The sequence below is a fragment of the Malaya genurostris genome, chromosome 2 (genome assembly GCF_030247185.1).
Source record: "Malaya genurostris strain Urasoe2022 chromosome 2, Malgen_1.1, whole genome shotgun sequence".
In the NCBI taxonomy this organism is placed as follows: domain Eukaryota; kingdom Metazoa; phylum Arthropoda; class Insecta; order Diptera; family Culicidae; genus Malaya; species Malaya genurostris.
This window is the reverse complement of record NC_080571.1, coordinates 29,606,419-29,623,808: the sequence shown is the minus strand read 5'-3', so window position 1 is coordinate 29,623,808 and position 17,390 is coordinate 29,606,419. Positions and strand designations below refer to the sequence as shown.

Genomic DNA, 17,390 nt, shown 5'->3' with positions numbered 1-17,390 from the left:
GCTTTTAGGAATTAAGAAATGTTATTCCTTTTATAGATTAAACATTCCTTCGACTTCTAGTATAGAAGTTGTTGCTTGTCAAATAAACATTAAAGGAAAGGACATTTGCATTGCTTCGGTATATATTCCTCCAAGAGCTCAAGTTGGACAACGACAGCTTAATGAAATTGTCGAAGCCCTTCCTGCTCCACGTTTGATTTTAGGAGATTTCAATTCGCACGGAATGATGTGGGGTTCCGTTTACAATGATAGCAGATCATCTCTAATATATAATATTTGCGACAATTTTAGCATGACGGTACTAAATATGGGTAGCATGACACGGATCCCAAGACCTCCTGCACGTCCAAGTGCATTAGATTTATCTCTTTGTTCGACTTCAATTCGACTAGATTGCACCTGGAAAGTATTTCCTGATTTACATGGTAGCGATCATTTACCAATCATCATCTCAATTAGCAGTAACAAAGGCATTGCTAATTCAGTTAATATTCCATATGATTTGACAAAAAATATTGACTGGATTAAATACCAAAGTAATATTTCAAGTGTCTTAACTTCAATGGAAGAGCTTCCCCCACTTGAAGAATATGACTTCCTCGTTTGTTCGATTCTGGAGGCCGCAGAACAAGCCCAAACCAAACGATTTCTTGGTCCATCGTCTAACAGAAGACCTCCAAATCCTTGGTGGGACAAAGAGTGCTCAGATGCTAAACACGCGAAACAAAATGCTTTCAAGACGTTTTTAAAACGAGGAGGAGGAACTCCTCAGAATTTTGAAAAATTCTTGGTTTTAGAAACCAAGTACAAGAACATACTTCGGGTTAAGAAATGCAGCTATTGGAGACATTTTGTGGAAGGTTTGTCAAGAGAAACCTCAATGAGCACTCTTTGGAATACGGCCAGACGAATGAGGAATCGTAACGTAGGAAATGAGAGTGAGGAGTACTCGAATCGATGGATATTTGATTTTGCGAGGAAAGTTTGTCCAGATTCCGTTCCTACGCGTAGCATTGTTAGGGAGTCTTCTTCAAATGATGATTCCATTGATAGCCCCTTTTCAATGATGGAATTTTCCATAGCACTCATGTCTTGTAACAATAACGCTCCTGGATTGGACAGAATTAAATTCAACTTGGTGAAGAATCTGCCCGACCTCGCAAAAAGACGTTTGTTGGAATTGTTCAACAAGTTTCTTGAGCAAAATATTGTTCCACCTGACTGGAGACAAGTGAAAGTTATCGCCATTCAAAAGCCGGGGAAACCAGCTTCCAATCACAACTCATATAGACCCATTGCGATGTTGTCCTGCATCAGAAAATTGTTCGAAAAAATTATTCTACGACGTCTCGACACTTGGGTCGAGACGAACGGTTTGTTGTCAGATACTCAGTTTGGCTTCCGTAGAAATAAAGGGACGAATGATTGCCTTGCATTACTTTCGTCTGACATCCAAATTGCCTTCGCTCAAAAGCAACAAATGGCATCTGTATTTTTAGACATTAAAGGAGCATTTGATTCAGTTTCCATTGATGTTCTTTCAGACAAGCTCCACCAACATGGACTCCCAGCGGTTATAAATAATTATTTGCACAACCTTTTGTCAGAGAAACGCATGCATTTTTCACATGGCGATTTGGCAACAATCAGAATTAGCTACATGGGTCTCCCGCAAGGCTCATGCCTCAGTCCGCTCCTCTATAATTTTTACGTGAATGACATTGACAGCTGTCTAGTAACCCCATGTACACTAAGACAATTGGCAGATGATGGCGTGGTTTCAGTTACTGGATCCGAAGCTATTGATCTGCAAAAACCATTGCAAGATACCTTAGATAAATTGTCCGTTTGGGCTGTTCATCTTGGTATCGAATTCTCTGCGGAGAAAACAGAGCTGGTCGTCTTTTCAAAAAAGCATGATCCCGCGCAACTTCAGCTTCATATGATGGGAAGAATAATCGAACAGGTTTTGACTTTCAAATACCTCGGGGTGTGGTTTGATTCCAAATGCACGTGGGGAGGACACATTAGGTATCTGATAACGAAATGCCAACAAAGAGTAAATTTTCTTCGAACAATAACCGGATCTTGGTGGGGTGCTCATCCGGAAGATCTAATAAAATTGTATCAGACAACGATACTTTCAGTGATGGAATATGGATGCGTTTGTTTTCGTTCCGCTGCAAATTCTCATATTATCAAACTTGAGCGAATTCAGTACCGTTGTTTGCGAATTGCTTTAGGCTGCATGCATTCGACACATACAATGAGTCTTGAAGTTCTGGCGGGAGTTCTTCCATTAAAAGATCGATTTTGGGAGCTTTCATCACGCCTGCTAATAAGATGTGATGTGCTGAATCCCATGGTAATTAATAATTTCGAACGACTAGTCGAGCTTCGATCTCAAACAAAATTCATGACAGTATATTTTAACCATATGTCACAGGAAATCAACCCTTCAAGATATATTCCTATCCGTGTCAGCCTCCTAAATGTACCTGACTCAACTTTATTTTTCGACACATCCATGCAGCGCGAAGTGCGTGGAATCCCGGACCACCTACGCTCTATGGAAATCCCAAAAATATTTTCAAGTAAGTTCAGGCATATTAACTCTGAGAAAATGTTTTACACGGACGGATCGCGAATGGAAGAAGCGACAGGGTTTGGTATGTTCAACAATAATGTTTCGGCCTCATTCAAGCTTCAAGAACCTGCATCTGTTTATATAGCAGAGTTAGCAGCAGTTCATTATAGCTTGAATGTAATCGTCACATTATCTCCAAACCATTATTTCCTCTTCACAGATAGTCTGAGTGCAATTGAAGCCATTCGCTCAAACGCTGCTGGCAAAAATGAACCGTTTTTCTTGGGTAAAATAAAACAGTGTCTGAACGACATATTGAATAATAATTATCTAATCACAATAGTTTGGGTTCCGGCTCATTGCTCCATTCCAGGCAATGAAAGAGCCGATATTTTAGCCAAACGTGGTGCTATTGAGGGTGAAATTTATGAGAGACCGATTGCTTTCAACGAATTCTATAGCGCGTCTCGCCAAAGAACACTTGCCAGCTGGCAAGCTTCTTGGGATAAAGATGATCTGGGTCGGTGGATGCACTCAATTATTCCTAAAATATCGACAAAGGCATGGTTCAGGGGACTGGATGTGAGTAGAGATTTCATTCGTGTGATGTCCAGACTCATGTCCAATCACTACACGTTAGATGCACATCTCCTTCGAATTGGACTTTCCGAGACTAATCATTGTGCTTGCGGCGAAGGTTACCGCGATATTGACCATGTTGTTTGGACATGCGTGGAGTTTCGTGATGTCAGATCTCAACTAATAAATTCCTTGCGTACCCAAGGTAGACTATCCAATGTCCCAGTTCGCGACATTCTTGCTTGTCGTGACCTTCCATACATGAAACTTCTTTATCATTTCATTAAATCCATTGGAGTTCCAATTTAAATTTTATTTTATGTTAAACTGTTTTCTCTTCCATGAGTTCAACCAATAGCCAACTATAGGATATTGAATATAAGTGGTGAACTGATACAAACAATCCTGAAATAGTTATAAGATCATGTACAAAATAAATGTATTTTATTTAATGTAATTTAAAATAGCAACTCGCTTGATAAAAACAGTGTTTAGATTAACTAATGAGTACCAACATACTAATATGATATTCGAAATGTATTAGGTTTAAACTACTATGTATTGTGGATGCCACGGCGAAGAAAAACTTATGTATATTGCCTATGAAATAAACGTATTTATGAAAAAAAAAAAAATAAAGAAATGCATTCACCAAAACATGTTTTATGTTTATTTCAAATCAAAAACCTAAACTCTAAAAATTTAAATGTAATATTTTTTTCCTAGCATAGTTATTAAAAAAAATCTGTAAATATGGCTACACTGTGGCCGATACGTTGATATTTATTCCGCAGGGCGAAAATGACGAGAAGGATGATTCGGAAGGAAGAATAAGAAGCCAGTTGTCAGGTCTTGTCTTAGGTGATAATCGGTCAGTAAAACAAATTATCTCACGACAACAAAGCACGCTCAAAAACTATTTACTTACAAAACGACTTGCAGTAGTACGAGCACAACGAATATAGATTTCATCAATCTACATTTTTATTTTTTTTCGAATGTTTGAAACATGATTTACTAATAAACCGGTAAATGTTACCGCAGATTACAGTTGAGTGTAATTGTAATCATAGCATGTTTCACCGGTACCTTAATCATTCATTTATTGTTGGATTTTTATATAATTTAAATATTGGTGAAGTCGTTTGAAATTTGTGAAAACTGATTAAAAGTGTACAAAAATTTGGATCGAAAAACATTCAAAATATAAATAATTTAAGCTGTTCTAGTACATTTGCATTAAAAGTAAAAAAAAATAACGGCAATCACGATGGGGAGTTTTCACCGGATTTCAATATTGCAGCACATCACCAACATTCGGGGTCATACACGTTCATCTGAGTGCCTCAATATGTTGCGGACCATTCTGGTCTCACGATGAAATTTTCTTCAACTTTTGAGCATAACGCCAAAGCGGTTGATATTTAGTTTCGGGTTTGTACGAACTTAAAAGAGATGCTAAGGAGAATACATCTATTAATGAACAGAATATATAATTAAAAACAAGCCATAAAAACTCTTAATTCCAAAATAAATCCACAGTCGACGTTGAGAGCTTTCGAGTTGCTCTAGATTGAGCTGGTGCAAAAAGGAAACCGAGAACGATTACTTTATGCACTATGTCTTGACCAAGACCTTAGACTTAAGCATAAAAGCTGGCAGTCCGCTAGCTGTGAAAAGATAAACAATGGTAACTAGGGATACTGTAACTTTTATTTTCAAACATTTTGCATAAAATAACATTTTGACATTACCAGTTACTGAGGGGTGGCTCGATTTACGATACAGTTTTAAAAGCGAGTGGCAGGTCGTGTCGTCGATCGAACTGCTTTCGAGCAGGGTTATTTTTGACAACATCAAATTAATCACTCGAGTGTCAGATTTTAACCAAAAGTTAAAATTAACCGCGAAATGGTGCACAGCTTAAATAGTCCTGAGCGCCGAAAAAAGTACGGGTTTGTCATGTCACAGAAATAATTATATGTCGTGAATACGAATATAACTGAAACGCTTTCTTCATACTTTCGAATATCAATTAGTTTATCACTTGTATTAATTATGCCAGATTTTTTTTTCACTACTAGAATTTGAAACGATGCTCCTAAACTGAGTCGGTGCTATGCATTTTATATAGCAAATTAATAGAAAGTTCCTACAACTACGAACTCCAACTGGTTGAAAAAAGGATCGTATATAGTACAGTTAAATAAAATATCGCATAGTTCTTTGAGAATATGTTAATAGTTCTAAAAAGAACCGAATCGAAGAATTCTAGAATTTGAAACTGTTTGAAACTTTACATCAAAACGGATGCTAGGAAAGAGGGCTCGTCGTTTCAGCAACCATTTTGGATTACGTACGGTTGTGACCTCCGGAGAAAAAACTTCGTCTGATCATGAAGCTTGCACCAAGTTCAAAACTGTACTAATGAGAAAAATTCTGGAAATGGCTCTGACATTCTTCGCAATTGTTCAACGATGATGAATCCGAATTTTTCATCGAACTAATTGTGTGTTGAACGGTTATCTTATGAAAAACAAAAGCCGCAACCGGACTAAATTGAATCGAGCCAGGTACACCATAATACCCTGTTTGAACATGAACGGAACCTTGGAATTAAAACTTATATTCAATGGAAAGTTTGAAAATCCACAAGATCTGTCGATTATCAAAAAAGTTTTTCCGAGATCTTGTTATTGGCGACAGTCCGAAAAGTAGATAGCGCTGTAGTTCAAACGATGATGTTTTCGAATGAAGCTGTCAAAATACATGAGAATGTTCATTCTCCAGTAAATTTTCATTTATTTGCGGTTGAAATTCGAAAGATTGAAGAATATTCTTTTAGAATAGGGGGAGAACATTATTTGTTTCAATTAGAATTACATTCAATTTTTTTAAATATTTCGCTTGAGAATATGTCTTACTTTTTCACATTCAGAATGGCCTACATATTGATAATGTTGATTTTTCTTGTTGACTCCGTACTGACATAATAGGTCTGGTCATTTATTCCACACAATAGTTGTATAAATCTTTAATTTCGATTACGAAAATTGATCACATAACCTCGCTCAGTATCAATATCAATATCTTTTCACGCGAAAGTTTTACGAATGTGAAAGTTTTACCCACTCCGAAAGGTTGTTTTAGGAAATTTTGCATTGTTTGTAATTATTTCCGCGATTGAAACTCGATTTCTATATCTGCAATGCCTAGGAGATGCGTATGGTTTTGTCTAAGTGGACTAACTCTGGCCTTAGCAAAAAAAATTCATTCGATTGGTACCCAAGTAACCACGACGCATAATAACCAGCTTTAATAATTCGCGTAAAATTTTATTGAACGCAACGGAGTTACACATTTTTTACAATGCTATTATGAAGCTGAAAAGGGCGTTTATTAGACTCTTAAAGAATTATTATTCTTATAGTTATTAATAAAGTTTCGTTGCTCCAAAATATAGCATTGAATGTCGATATATAGCACGGTGGAAGGTTGTTGTAAAATAATACTCAGCTTTCAAGTATGTAGGATTAGTGTAATTATACATTAACAATGTAAAAATAGAGTTGTAAATGTGCAGTGATATAATGCATATGGTTACTTGGGTAATCTGCTTAGTGAAGATATTTAGCTCTCGAATTTTGGATCTGATTTCTCATCAGATCAGAAGTTTTGGGAGCGGGTCAAATTATCGGAAGTCGCTTTGGCGAATGCCATTTCGCCGAAAGTCGTTTCACCGAAAGGGACGAAAGGGTCATTTTGTATACATCACATTAATAATTAGAAAAATACAAATTCTGGCTGTTCATAAAAAATGATTATTGGTTATGTCTCTTGGATATTTTATCTGGCTTTCGGCGAAATGGCATTAAGCGAAATTACCCTTTTGGCGAAATGGTTTTCGGCGGAATGACTCTGATCCGGAAGTTTCAAACCTTCAAGAAACAGGGAATAAGCTAAATGTGAACCAAATATGTTGTACTTCATTTCGATAAAATTATTCAAAAAACAATAATCTCTATCTCAACATACACACTTAGAAAATTTCGCAGAATTGGGTAATCGGTAATCATTTCGGTAATTGAATTGATTACCGATCGTTCGGTTATTGCTGAATTGTCAAAGAATTACTGTAAACTGTAAACCAAATGGTTCTAACGAATGGCTCGGTAATTTTTTTGTGTTTGTTTACTTTTGGTAAAAATTATGAATTTGAATAGATTTTCGGATACCATAAAACAACACACATTTTAAACTTACGAATAGGTTTTTCGGATTTGGATATTTTTCTTAGAAACGAGTGAAGAAAATTCGAACCAGTCGTGACTGCGGTGCACTATATATCCACGAACAAATATAAAAAATATAATCCTAATGAATTCTCGAATCTTGTTTTTCTAAGTATTCCAAGGAAATTCCGTATTCGTGTTTAATTTGTGCAAAATTTCTAATTTCTCAGTTGTGTAATAACAAAGAAGAATTTTTGTAAGTCCGGCATCTTCTTCTAGGTCCGACAATGCCGGGCCAGGTCCGAACAGGTGGCAACCCTAGATTGAATCAGTCATCCTTCTATCCATCACTGTACATAACATAATGACGAAAATCACAATCTTTCGATAATTTCGTACAATTCAAGATATTCACAAGGGAATTAATTTTGAAATGGCGACTCATAGTAAAGTCAAAGACGTCAAAAATCCAAGCGTTTACCTACGGAAGCACTCATTCTACAAGCTTATTGTTAGATTCGCAGTTCATACTGCATTCTATGTGGAATTCTTAATGAAAGCATTTCGCCTACTCGGATTTGAATTGCAATTCATTCCGAATTGGTAATCTTGGAGATCGGTTCTATTGGTAATTCCAGCGCAACATAGCATGCGACGGAATCAATCACGTCCGACGTTGGAGGTAAATGGGATCGATTTCGGTTGTGTATTGTTGAAGCCTACTGTGATTGGAGGAACTCTAACGATCGTGAGCCATAGGGACAAGTTCGAATAAATCACATGCGCAGATTATTTTACACAAAATATTTATTGCATATCATATGTGGTGTACTTGTTTGTGAAAAGTGCGGCTTTTACTGCCGCACCACAGTAGTGTGAGCTATGTGAAGTAACAAGTAAAATATTTATATAGATACATCTACTATAACAGGCCTCGATAGAATCTCTGCTCAGTACACTTTTAGCGTCAAAACTAAACAGTGAAATATAACTATGCGAAGGATATTCAGTCATCAACGAGATTTTAGAGCTGCCGGGTTACCAATAGTTTGTTTTTCTTTTAACCAAATTCAACTAATGTATTCATACTGTACAATAAAATATATTGGCACACGTTTGTCTGCAGTTTGTACTGATAACTAACTATGAACTGAAGAATATTGAATTTGTTCGATCTTCTGGGTTAAGTTGTTAAGTGTATAAAAGCAAATGTCAAGGTGACAGTTTTTCTACTAATTTGTATTACACATAATGCTATTTTTTTGTTTGTTTGCACTAGCTGTAGCAGGGTTCGTGAGTTAGTAGGTGCAGAGAGAAAGAGATGCGTTGTAGTAGTATTGCGTTTAAAGTGTTAATTCGTTGATTGCGGTGTATCATACTGAAGTGCAAAGTGCATTGGAGGTATTCAGGTGTTACGGTACTTTACTGGACTATTGTAAAAAGTCTGCCAGTGTACCATGAAACCCGAGTCTTCAGCTGGGTATGATGGTGTTTTCAGAGTCAGAACGTGTTGTAAATGCACATTGAACTTTTGTTTGATTTTTTTTCTAGATTAACCATTCATGAATATGCGTGTAAACTGCAGTTATCTTCTGTTACATTTAGATATAATGTGAATGAAAGCTACGTACATTTTTATTACTCTGAGATTACCTTCATTTTTTTGTTTTGTTCTGCTGTCTACAGGATTATTGATTGATTAATTTTGATGATTGTGATGGTGGATAGCAGGTGATATCGGGGTTTTCTAGGTTAGATGTGCCGTTCAAATATTATGGGTTGGACTATCAACGAATCGATGCTTTGTACTACGTGCTTTACTGCAGGAAGCTCTGCGCAGTGAACTAACACTACCACTAAAGCCGTCGTGATCTAGGGATTCTGATGAAAAGGCTACGTGTTAGTTTTGCGGAACCGCCAGTCGTTAATTTTGTTTATTTAGTATTTAGTTCAGTCATAGAATATAGAGCAAACCAACACGTGACGAGTGATGGACAGAAGATTTGCGAGTTAAGTTTTTTGATCAGCGCGAAACAGACGAATGAAATCAGAAGAAAGAGAGAGAGAGAGAGAAAAGAGTATGAGTTTGTGATTTGTGAATGAAATATTACTACGATTCGTGCTCAAAACAATCATAACAAGTGGAGCTACTAAAATCAAACGAAAGAAACATTATATTTTACAGTGTAAAAACATAAATATGCAATAGGTCACTATTGCATTTCAGAAAACAGATGCTACAATTTTATAAACATATTAACTCAAATACGTTGCTAGGCAGTGTCCCATTACGGTCAGACCTCTTGCTACAGCGTATCCAATTTGAGGATCACATCACAAACAATCATCTTCACATTTCCCAACTAGCCACTTTTATTTAGGCTGTGAACCATTTCGCAGTTTACTTTAACTTTTGGTTAAAATCTGATACTCAAGCGGTTAATTTGATGTTGTCAAAAATAACCCTGCTCGAGAGCATGGTTATTTTTGACAGTTTGATGGTTATTTTCCGACACTGAAAAAAATCTTGCAATGAGAATTCTAATATTAATTCTTTAGTTGAAATTATTTCCAGTGGAAAATAAACCCAAATAACTTTCCGTCCGTCAAAGTTTGAAATAGGCCGCAGTTTTAGTTAAATTTAACTACTCGAAACAAAATAACCACTCAAGTGTCAGATTTCAACCAGAAGTTAAAATTAACTCCGAAAGGGTTCACAGCCTTAGTCAATTTTAAAACAAAACCAAATCGAATAGTCAACTATTTTTTTTGAAATCTATTTGGGCGAGCTGGACCGTGAACGGTTTCATCCATCTGCCAAAAGACAAACAAACAAAAATCTATTTACGAACAGTGCTGCTGAACTGTCAAAATGTGTTCATCCGATTCAGGTTAGCAACCATGGTAAAAAACTTAATTGTGGTGGAAACCATAGAACCAATTATTAGCAATGACCTATCAGACAAAAAATTTTAAATGCTCATGTAATAATTTAAAATCAAATAAAATTTATAATCATTAGATGTACATGCACCTAAGATATAGCCGAACCATTCGGCTGCCACGACTTGCTCTTCTAAAACACCATTTTTGCCTTTCTCATATAGAAAGGTTATATCACTGTAAAAACAGAATTTCGATCCGAGGCCCGGAGGGTAGAGTGTCATATACCATTCGGCTCAGTTCGTCGAGTATGCAAAATGTCTGTGTGTGTATGTAACGTTTTTTTGCACTAACTTTTCTCGGAGATGGCTGAACCGATTTTCACAAACTTAGATTCAAATGAAGCCTTGTAGCCCCATACAAAATTCCTGATTGTTATTTGGATCCGACTTCCGATTCCGGAATTATGGGGTAAAATGTGCAAAAAATTGTGAAAATATCAGGTGTACAACTTTGCTTCCGCCGTTTTTTCCAAAATTAAAAACTTTATTGCGAAAAAGGGCTTACAGATGTATTATTCAAAGTATTGTCCGTCGCTAGCGACAACTTTCTCCAATCTTTCCGGCAATTTTCGGATCCCGGCTTGAAAAAAGGAGTCTTCTTTTGACGCTATTCATGAAGCAATCCATTTTTCCAACTCTTCGAAGGATTGAAAATGTTGATCTGCCATCGAACGGAATAGGTAAAAGTCAGAAGGGGCGACATCTGGGGAATACGGCGGATGGGGCAAGTCTTCCCATTTCAGCGTTTCCAGGTACTCTTTGACCACTTTTGCGACGTGAGGCTTCGATGTCTCTCGGTTTCAACTCGCACGGCACCCAGTTTCCTTCTTTCTGAATCATGCCCAGGGCCTTGAGACGTTTTGGAATGGCTTGCTGACTCACTCCCAACGATTCGGCAAGCTCTTCTTGGGTTTGGCACGAATCTTCATCAAGCAATGCTTCTAGTTGTTCATCTCTGAAGGCTTTTTCTCTTCCACCACCATGTTTATCTTCGACATCGAAATTACGATTTTTAAAACGTTGAAACCACTCTCGACACGTTCTTTTACTCAAAGCAGCATCACCGTAAGTTTCTGAGAGAATTCGATGCGCTTCAGCTGCATTTTTTTTTTCGTATAGTAACAGAAAAGTAAAACTTCCCGCAAATGGCGAGAATTGGGCACATAAACAAACATTCTCGAGCGTGAATAATACGAAAACAAGAACAACTGTCACTGAAACGGCGATGACAATTCGTTAGGCACTGAACACACTCACTTTAAAGGCATTATCATCTATGTATTTTGACCTGCCTCAGCCGGTACAGCCACCTATCGGAAAACGGCGGAAGCAAAGTTGTACACCTGATAAGTGCACCAACTTTTCTCGGAGATGGATGAACCGGTTTTCACAAACTCTGGTTCAAATGGAAGGTCCTGTGGTCCCATACGTAATTCCTGAATTTCATCAGGATCCGACTTCCAGATCCGGAAATATAGGGTAAAGTGTGTTAAAAAATTTATACTATCACTGAAAAGGGCGAAAAAAGGCGGGTGGGTAATGTCAGAGACATAACTGGATGTCGTGAATACGAAAACAACTGACATGTTCCTTAACACTTCCGAATATCAATTGTATGAATTATGCACGCATTCCCCTTTTTCACATTTTTCGCAAAAACAAAGAAAGCTTCACTTGATCTCGATTACTGTGAATTTCACACAGCGAAAAGTGCACAAATCTAAGCAAACTGTTCTTGATATGTAGTAAACTGAGGATATTTCCCTACGATTTGCAAACAACAAATCCTAATAGTTCTTTAGAAAACTTTTAGAGCCATTAGAACGGCTGATATTGTGCAATGCTCTCCACCGTTGTTTTTTTCCCAATGCTAATGACTGGCAGCTGTGACGAATTCGCTCTTGTCGAAAGCGAAACTAGCTGTGCAGACGACACAAAACACATCTGCTCATAGGGGCGATAAAATCCAAACTGATTCAATTTTTGTTAAGAGATTTCCTTTTATGTGATTTCGTTTGTAGCTTTTTCACTAATGGGCGGTCCTAACGGCTATAAAAATAGCCGCATTCAGAATTTTAATGTTGATTATTTCATTTCGGATTTGCATAATTTATTGAAAGAAACTATCAATATGCTGAAGGGACTCGTTTCTAGCATTCAGAAAAGTCAAATTGCGTAATTCTCTACGACATTAAACTCTGGAACATTTTTCGCAAAAACAAAGAAGGCTTCACTTGATCTCGATTACTGTGAGTTTCACACAGCGAAAAGTGCACAAATCTAAGCAAACTGTTCTTGAATTGTAGTAAACTGAGGATATTTCCCTACGATTTGCGAACAACAAATCCTAATAGTTCTTTAGAAAATTTTTAGAGCCATTATAACGGCTGATATTGTGCAATGCTCTCCACCGTTGTTTTTATCCCAATGCTAATGACTGGCAGCTGTGACGTAATCGCTCTTGTCGAAAGCGTGCAGACGACACAAAACACATCTGCTCGCAGTGGCGATACAATCCAAACTGATTCAAGTTTTGTTGAGAGGCTTGTTTCTACCTGATTTCGTTTGTAGCTTTTTCACTAATGGGCGGTCCTAACGGCTATAAAAATAGCCGCATACAGAATTTTAATGTCGATTATTTCATTTCGGATTTGCATATTTTATTGAAAAAAACTATCAATATGCTGAAGGAACTCGTTTCTAGCATTCACAAGGACCAAATTGAGGAACTCACTGCGATATTCACCACTTTTCGGAACATTTTTCCCGGACGATTTGTTGTACAGCAGCAGATATTTTGTTCTCTTCCTTAGAACGCGTTCTGATTCTTATCACTCTCTCAGAGGGTAAATTTTGAAAAGGCACCCCACAGTAAAGTAAGTCGTATTCACGACAAAAATGGGTTGTATAGAGGTACAGTAAAGTAAATTCCGCATAATTCTTTAGGAGTATTATTATGGTTTTAAGAAGAACCGAATAGAAGTCTGGAATAGAGAACTGGACCCTGAGTTCAAGACCTAAATTTAGATCCAATAACAGACTCAGAATCCTGTTTCAGTCGCTGCTGGTTCTCGCCTTGGTGGCCAGCAAGCGAATGAGAGATGCGACCTGAGCGTTTGAGGTTTTTATTAACCACGCAGAAGGTGCATTCTCTCTCGCTGCTGGTTAACTCCCGCTGCTGCTGCTGGCTGGTCCTCTCGCCTTGATGGCCAGCAAGCGAATGAGAGATGCGACCTGAGCGTTTGAGGTTTTTATTAACCACGCAGAAGGTGCATTCTCTCTCGCTGCTGGTTAACTCCCGCTGCTGCTGCTGGCTGGTCCTCTCGCCTTGATGGCCAGCAAGCGAATGAGAGATGCGACCTGAGCGTTTGAGGTTTTTATTAACCACGCAGAAGGTGCATTCTCTCTCGCTGCTGGTTAACTCCCGCTGCTGCTGCTGGCTGGTCCTCTCGCCTTGATGGCCAGCAAGCGAATGAGAGATGCGACCTGAGCGTTTGAGGTTTTTATTAACCACGCAGAAGGTGCATTCTCTCTCGCTGCTGGTTAACTCCCGCTGCTGCTGCTGGCTGGTCCTCTCGCCTTGATGGCCAGCAAGCGAATGAGAGATGCGACCTGAGCGTTTGAGGTTTTTATTAACCACGCAGAAGGTGCATTCTCTCTCGCTGCTGGTTAACTCCCGCTGCTGCTGCTGGCTGGTCCTCTCGCCTTGATGGCCAGCAAGCGAATGAGAGATGCGACCTGAGCGTTTGAGGTTTTTATTAACCACGCAGAAGGTGCATTCTCTCTCGCTGCTGGTTGATGATTCCACTCCCACGACGTCTGCTTCCATCGAACGCACGAAAAGAAATGATCGATTTTCGACCACGGTTCCCCTTTTATACGCATTCAGTTGAAGATATGTGCCTGACTATCTCAAAAATGTCGTCCTTGCGCGAAAAACCCAAGCGAAAGTAAAAAGTTTTCCGCGTTGTTTTCAAATTTTAAGAAAACTTAATTTTTGAGTTGTTTGTGGTTATCGCACACTGTTCAAAATATTATCCTGAATTCCTGATCATATTTTTGATGAAATGGTGAAAGAATTATGTTGCTACTATTAATACAAGTCGAGATATTCGCGATTAAGTTCTGCCCATTCTTCCATATGGCTAATTTTGAAAAGGCGCCCCATAGTAAAGTAAGTCGTATTCACGACAAAATCGTAAAAAGTTTTCTAAATCGACCTCAAAACTTCTACAATTGACAATTTTTACCAGTAGACGGTCAAACAAACCGATTCCGGTTGCTCTTTCAAGAATCGAATGAAATTATTTTGAAGAATGCCACAGTACTATACATGATAGTATGATTTATATGAGAAAGGCATCTAGAAAGGTTTCTAGCATTCAGAAGGACCAAATCACTACGGTATTCACCACTTTTCGGAACAGTTTTCTCGAACGATTTGTTGTACAGCAGCACATATTTTGTTCTCTTCCTCAGAACGCGTTCTGATTGGCTGGTGTTGACATGGGTCAAATGAGATAGGTTTTTCAATAGTGTACTATTGAAATACTTCAATACTTTTGCTATACACGTTTAAGTTGAAAAATTTCGATTCTATTGGTAGTTAGACTATTTAAATCCTTCCACAGATCACTGAGCTATGAGCTTTCAAAATACGAGAAAGGCAAACGCGCCTTATGAATTATTCTCTTTGATACTCGCTTATACCAAACATTTCAGAAAAGTTTAATTTTGAATTATTTGCGATTATGTCACACAACTGAAAATTTTATCATAAAATTGTGATCATATTTCCGATGGCATGTAGCAAAAATTATGTTGATTCGTTAGATACAACAAGAGATATTCACGATCAAAAACTTATCACTCTCTCAGAGGGTAAATTTTGAAAAGGCGCCCCATAGTAAAGTAAGTCGTATTCACGACAAAATATTTTAGATGTCGCTACTGGCAACTGATTGAAATTATTTGCAGGTGTCGCTAATGGTAAATGATTGACAATATGCCAATTCTCGGCTGATTTTTCAAAAGGCCGTAAGAGCAAGTGTCAAGCTCTCTTTGTTTACTTCCTCTTCTATTAATTACCGAACGGCCTTTCACGTTTATCACTCAACACTTAGTGTAAAATGATATTGTCGCAAAACTGAAATGTAGAGGGGCTGCTTGTTTAGAGATGATACTTTCAGCAAGAGCTGTCAAATCGGTAGGAAAATTTCTAACTACTCCACCTTTTCAACGATTTCTTATGAAAACGGGCAAATTCATTTGAAAAAATCATAGTAGAAGTTGAAGAAAAAGTTTTTACTCTGAAGTGGTAATGTTGATCTTAGTTCATTGTGCGAAATCTACCGTTTATTCAGAATAGAGCATTAAACTTGGTTTGATACCATTTTTCAAATGCCTGGAAATAACAAATACAGTATCCAAAATAAATAGTACTCGAGCGCTATACATTCTAGTACTCGAAAAATTAACATTACACTGGTTTCTGTTTAAAAAAATTGTTGATCCGAATAAACCTAACCTTACTCAATTCCACACATTTCTGAAGATTTTCGATTTTTTTCTACTCCGAGTGTACTTTTATTGCTGATATCTATTTGTACTATTGAATAAACGATAAAAATGTTGCAAATCACTACTGCCGATATGAAAATTTCCGAAAGAATCCTCCTTTTCCATTGGTTCCATTTTTCATTGGCAGGTGTCGCTATCGGTAAATCAGCTTTGCGACAATGTGCCAATCCGAAAGCTTCGACTTTCAAAAAGAATTGTCAAATCCAAGAAAAACTATATACACCCAAACCTCAATTTACGTAACTTATATATGTATATATGTATTAATATATGTACGCATGTATGCAAATATTTGTATTTATTAATACATATAAATATTGGTGAAGTAAAAGCGATCATTTATATGTATAAATATATACACATATATGCAAACGAGTGAGTGTGTAAGCATACATACATACATATAAAAGGTTCGTAAATGGAGGTTTGGGTGTAATCAGGTCACAATAATTGGAAGAGAAAGTAAACAAAGAGAAACTGTCATTTGCTTGGGATGGGTATCGAGAGGTAAAGTATCGATACTTGGTATCGCGATACCGTTTTGTCTTTTCAGGTATCGGTATCGATACTATAGGAAAAAATATCGATACTTGGTATCGGTATCGATCGAAAATACAAGCTAGGTCGATTTTGATTAAACTAGCCTCAAATGGAGGACCTCCCTAAAGAGCCAAAACGCTGATGATTGGTTTTGAGATCCTTTGTTCATCTTTCAAGTTATAGACGGTTAACGGTATCATTTTACATCTTGGTTGATTCAGTCTGTTTCTTCAATAAAAATCAAAATTCGTTATCCAAACTAGGTAAGAACACTCGTTGAAAGTGTTCATACGTCAGAAGACAACTTTCGTCACCCGGCTAATGGCGTTCGGGTACTGAGGTCCCCAATACTGCAAGAAATTATTTGCTAATTGAAACAAATGAGGGAACTGACGGCAAATCGATTCCCATGAATGCAGAGGGTTTCAAGTTCTTGGTACCGGGTTTCTAGTAAAAAAAACCTTCATTTCAGAACGAGCCTCGCTTGAGAGGTCGTCGTCCGGATGCCGATTACTCAAAACCGTATCATGCGAGCTTCATAAATTTTCATTGGTCGCATCTCCGTTAAGGAACGAACTCGACGTCTTCATAATTGCAGCATTACTGGCTTCTTGTTTCAAAATTTTTACAAGTTCTGCTTGAATCAACAATAGTTGCGCATTCAAATTCGAGCTTATGCCAGCTATTTTGATCGTTTCCTCATCTGATGTGCTAGGTACATAAGAGAGGTCGCTATTTTGTAATTCCTGGAATAAAATAATAAGTTTAAATAGTTAGATAAATTATTTAATATTATATGCTCTTAAAGAACTTCGCTTTTGGGTGTCGCTTTTTGTGTCGCTGGCTGCTCTTTGATTGACTATTAGAGTGGAATCTAGATAATGTTTACTCCAAGCTAGTATCGACAGGTATCGACCATGAAAATAT

At 37.6% G+C, this 17,390-nt stretch overlaps 1 protein-coding gene across 6 annotated transcripts in view; it reads right to left on the bottom strand.

Moving 5' to 3' along the window:
* Nucleotides 1-8,187: 8,187 nt before the first annotated feature.
* The window catches only part of LOC131432443 (neurofibromin), a 45,823-nt gene continuing 36,620 nt past the window's right edge, over nucleotides 8,188-17,390 (bottom strand). For 5 of the 6 annotated variants that reach the window (XM_058598725.1, XM_058598729.1, XM_058598730.1 and 2 more), the window contains one exon: nucleotides 8,188-9,291. In XM_058598725.1, the coding sequence (XP_058454708.1) occupies nucleotides 9,164-9,291 (128 nt within the window). In that variant the 3' untranslated portion in view covers nucleotides 8,188-9,163. The remainder of the gene's footprint in view (nucleotides 9,292-17,390) is intronic. The other variant, XM_058598727.1, reaches the window with a different exon arrangement.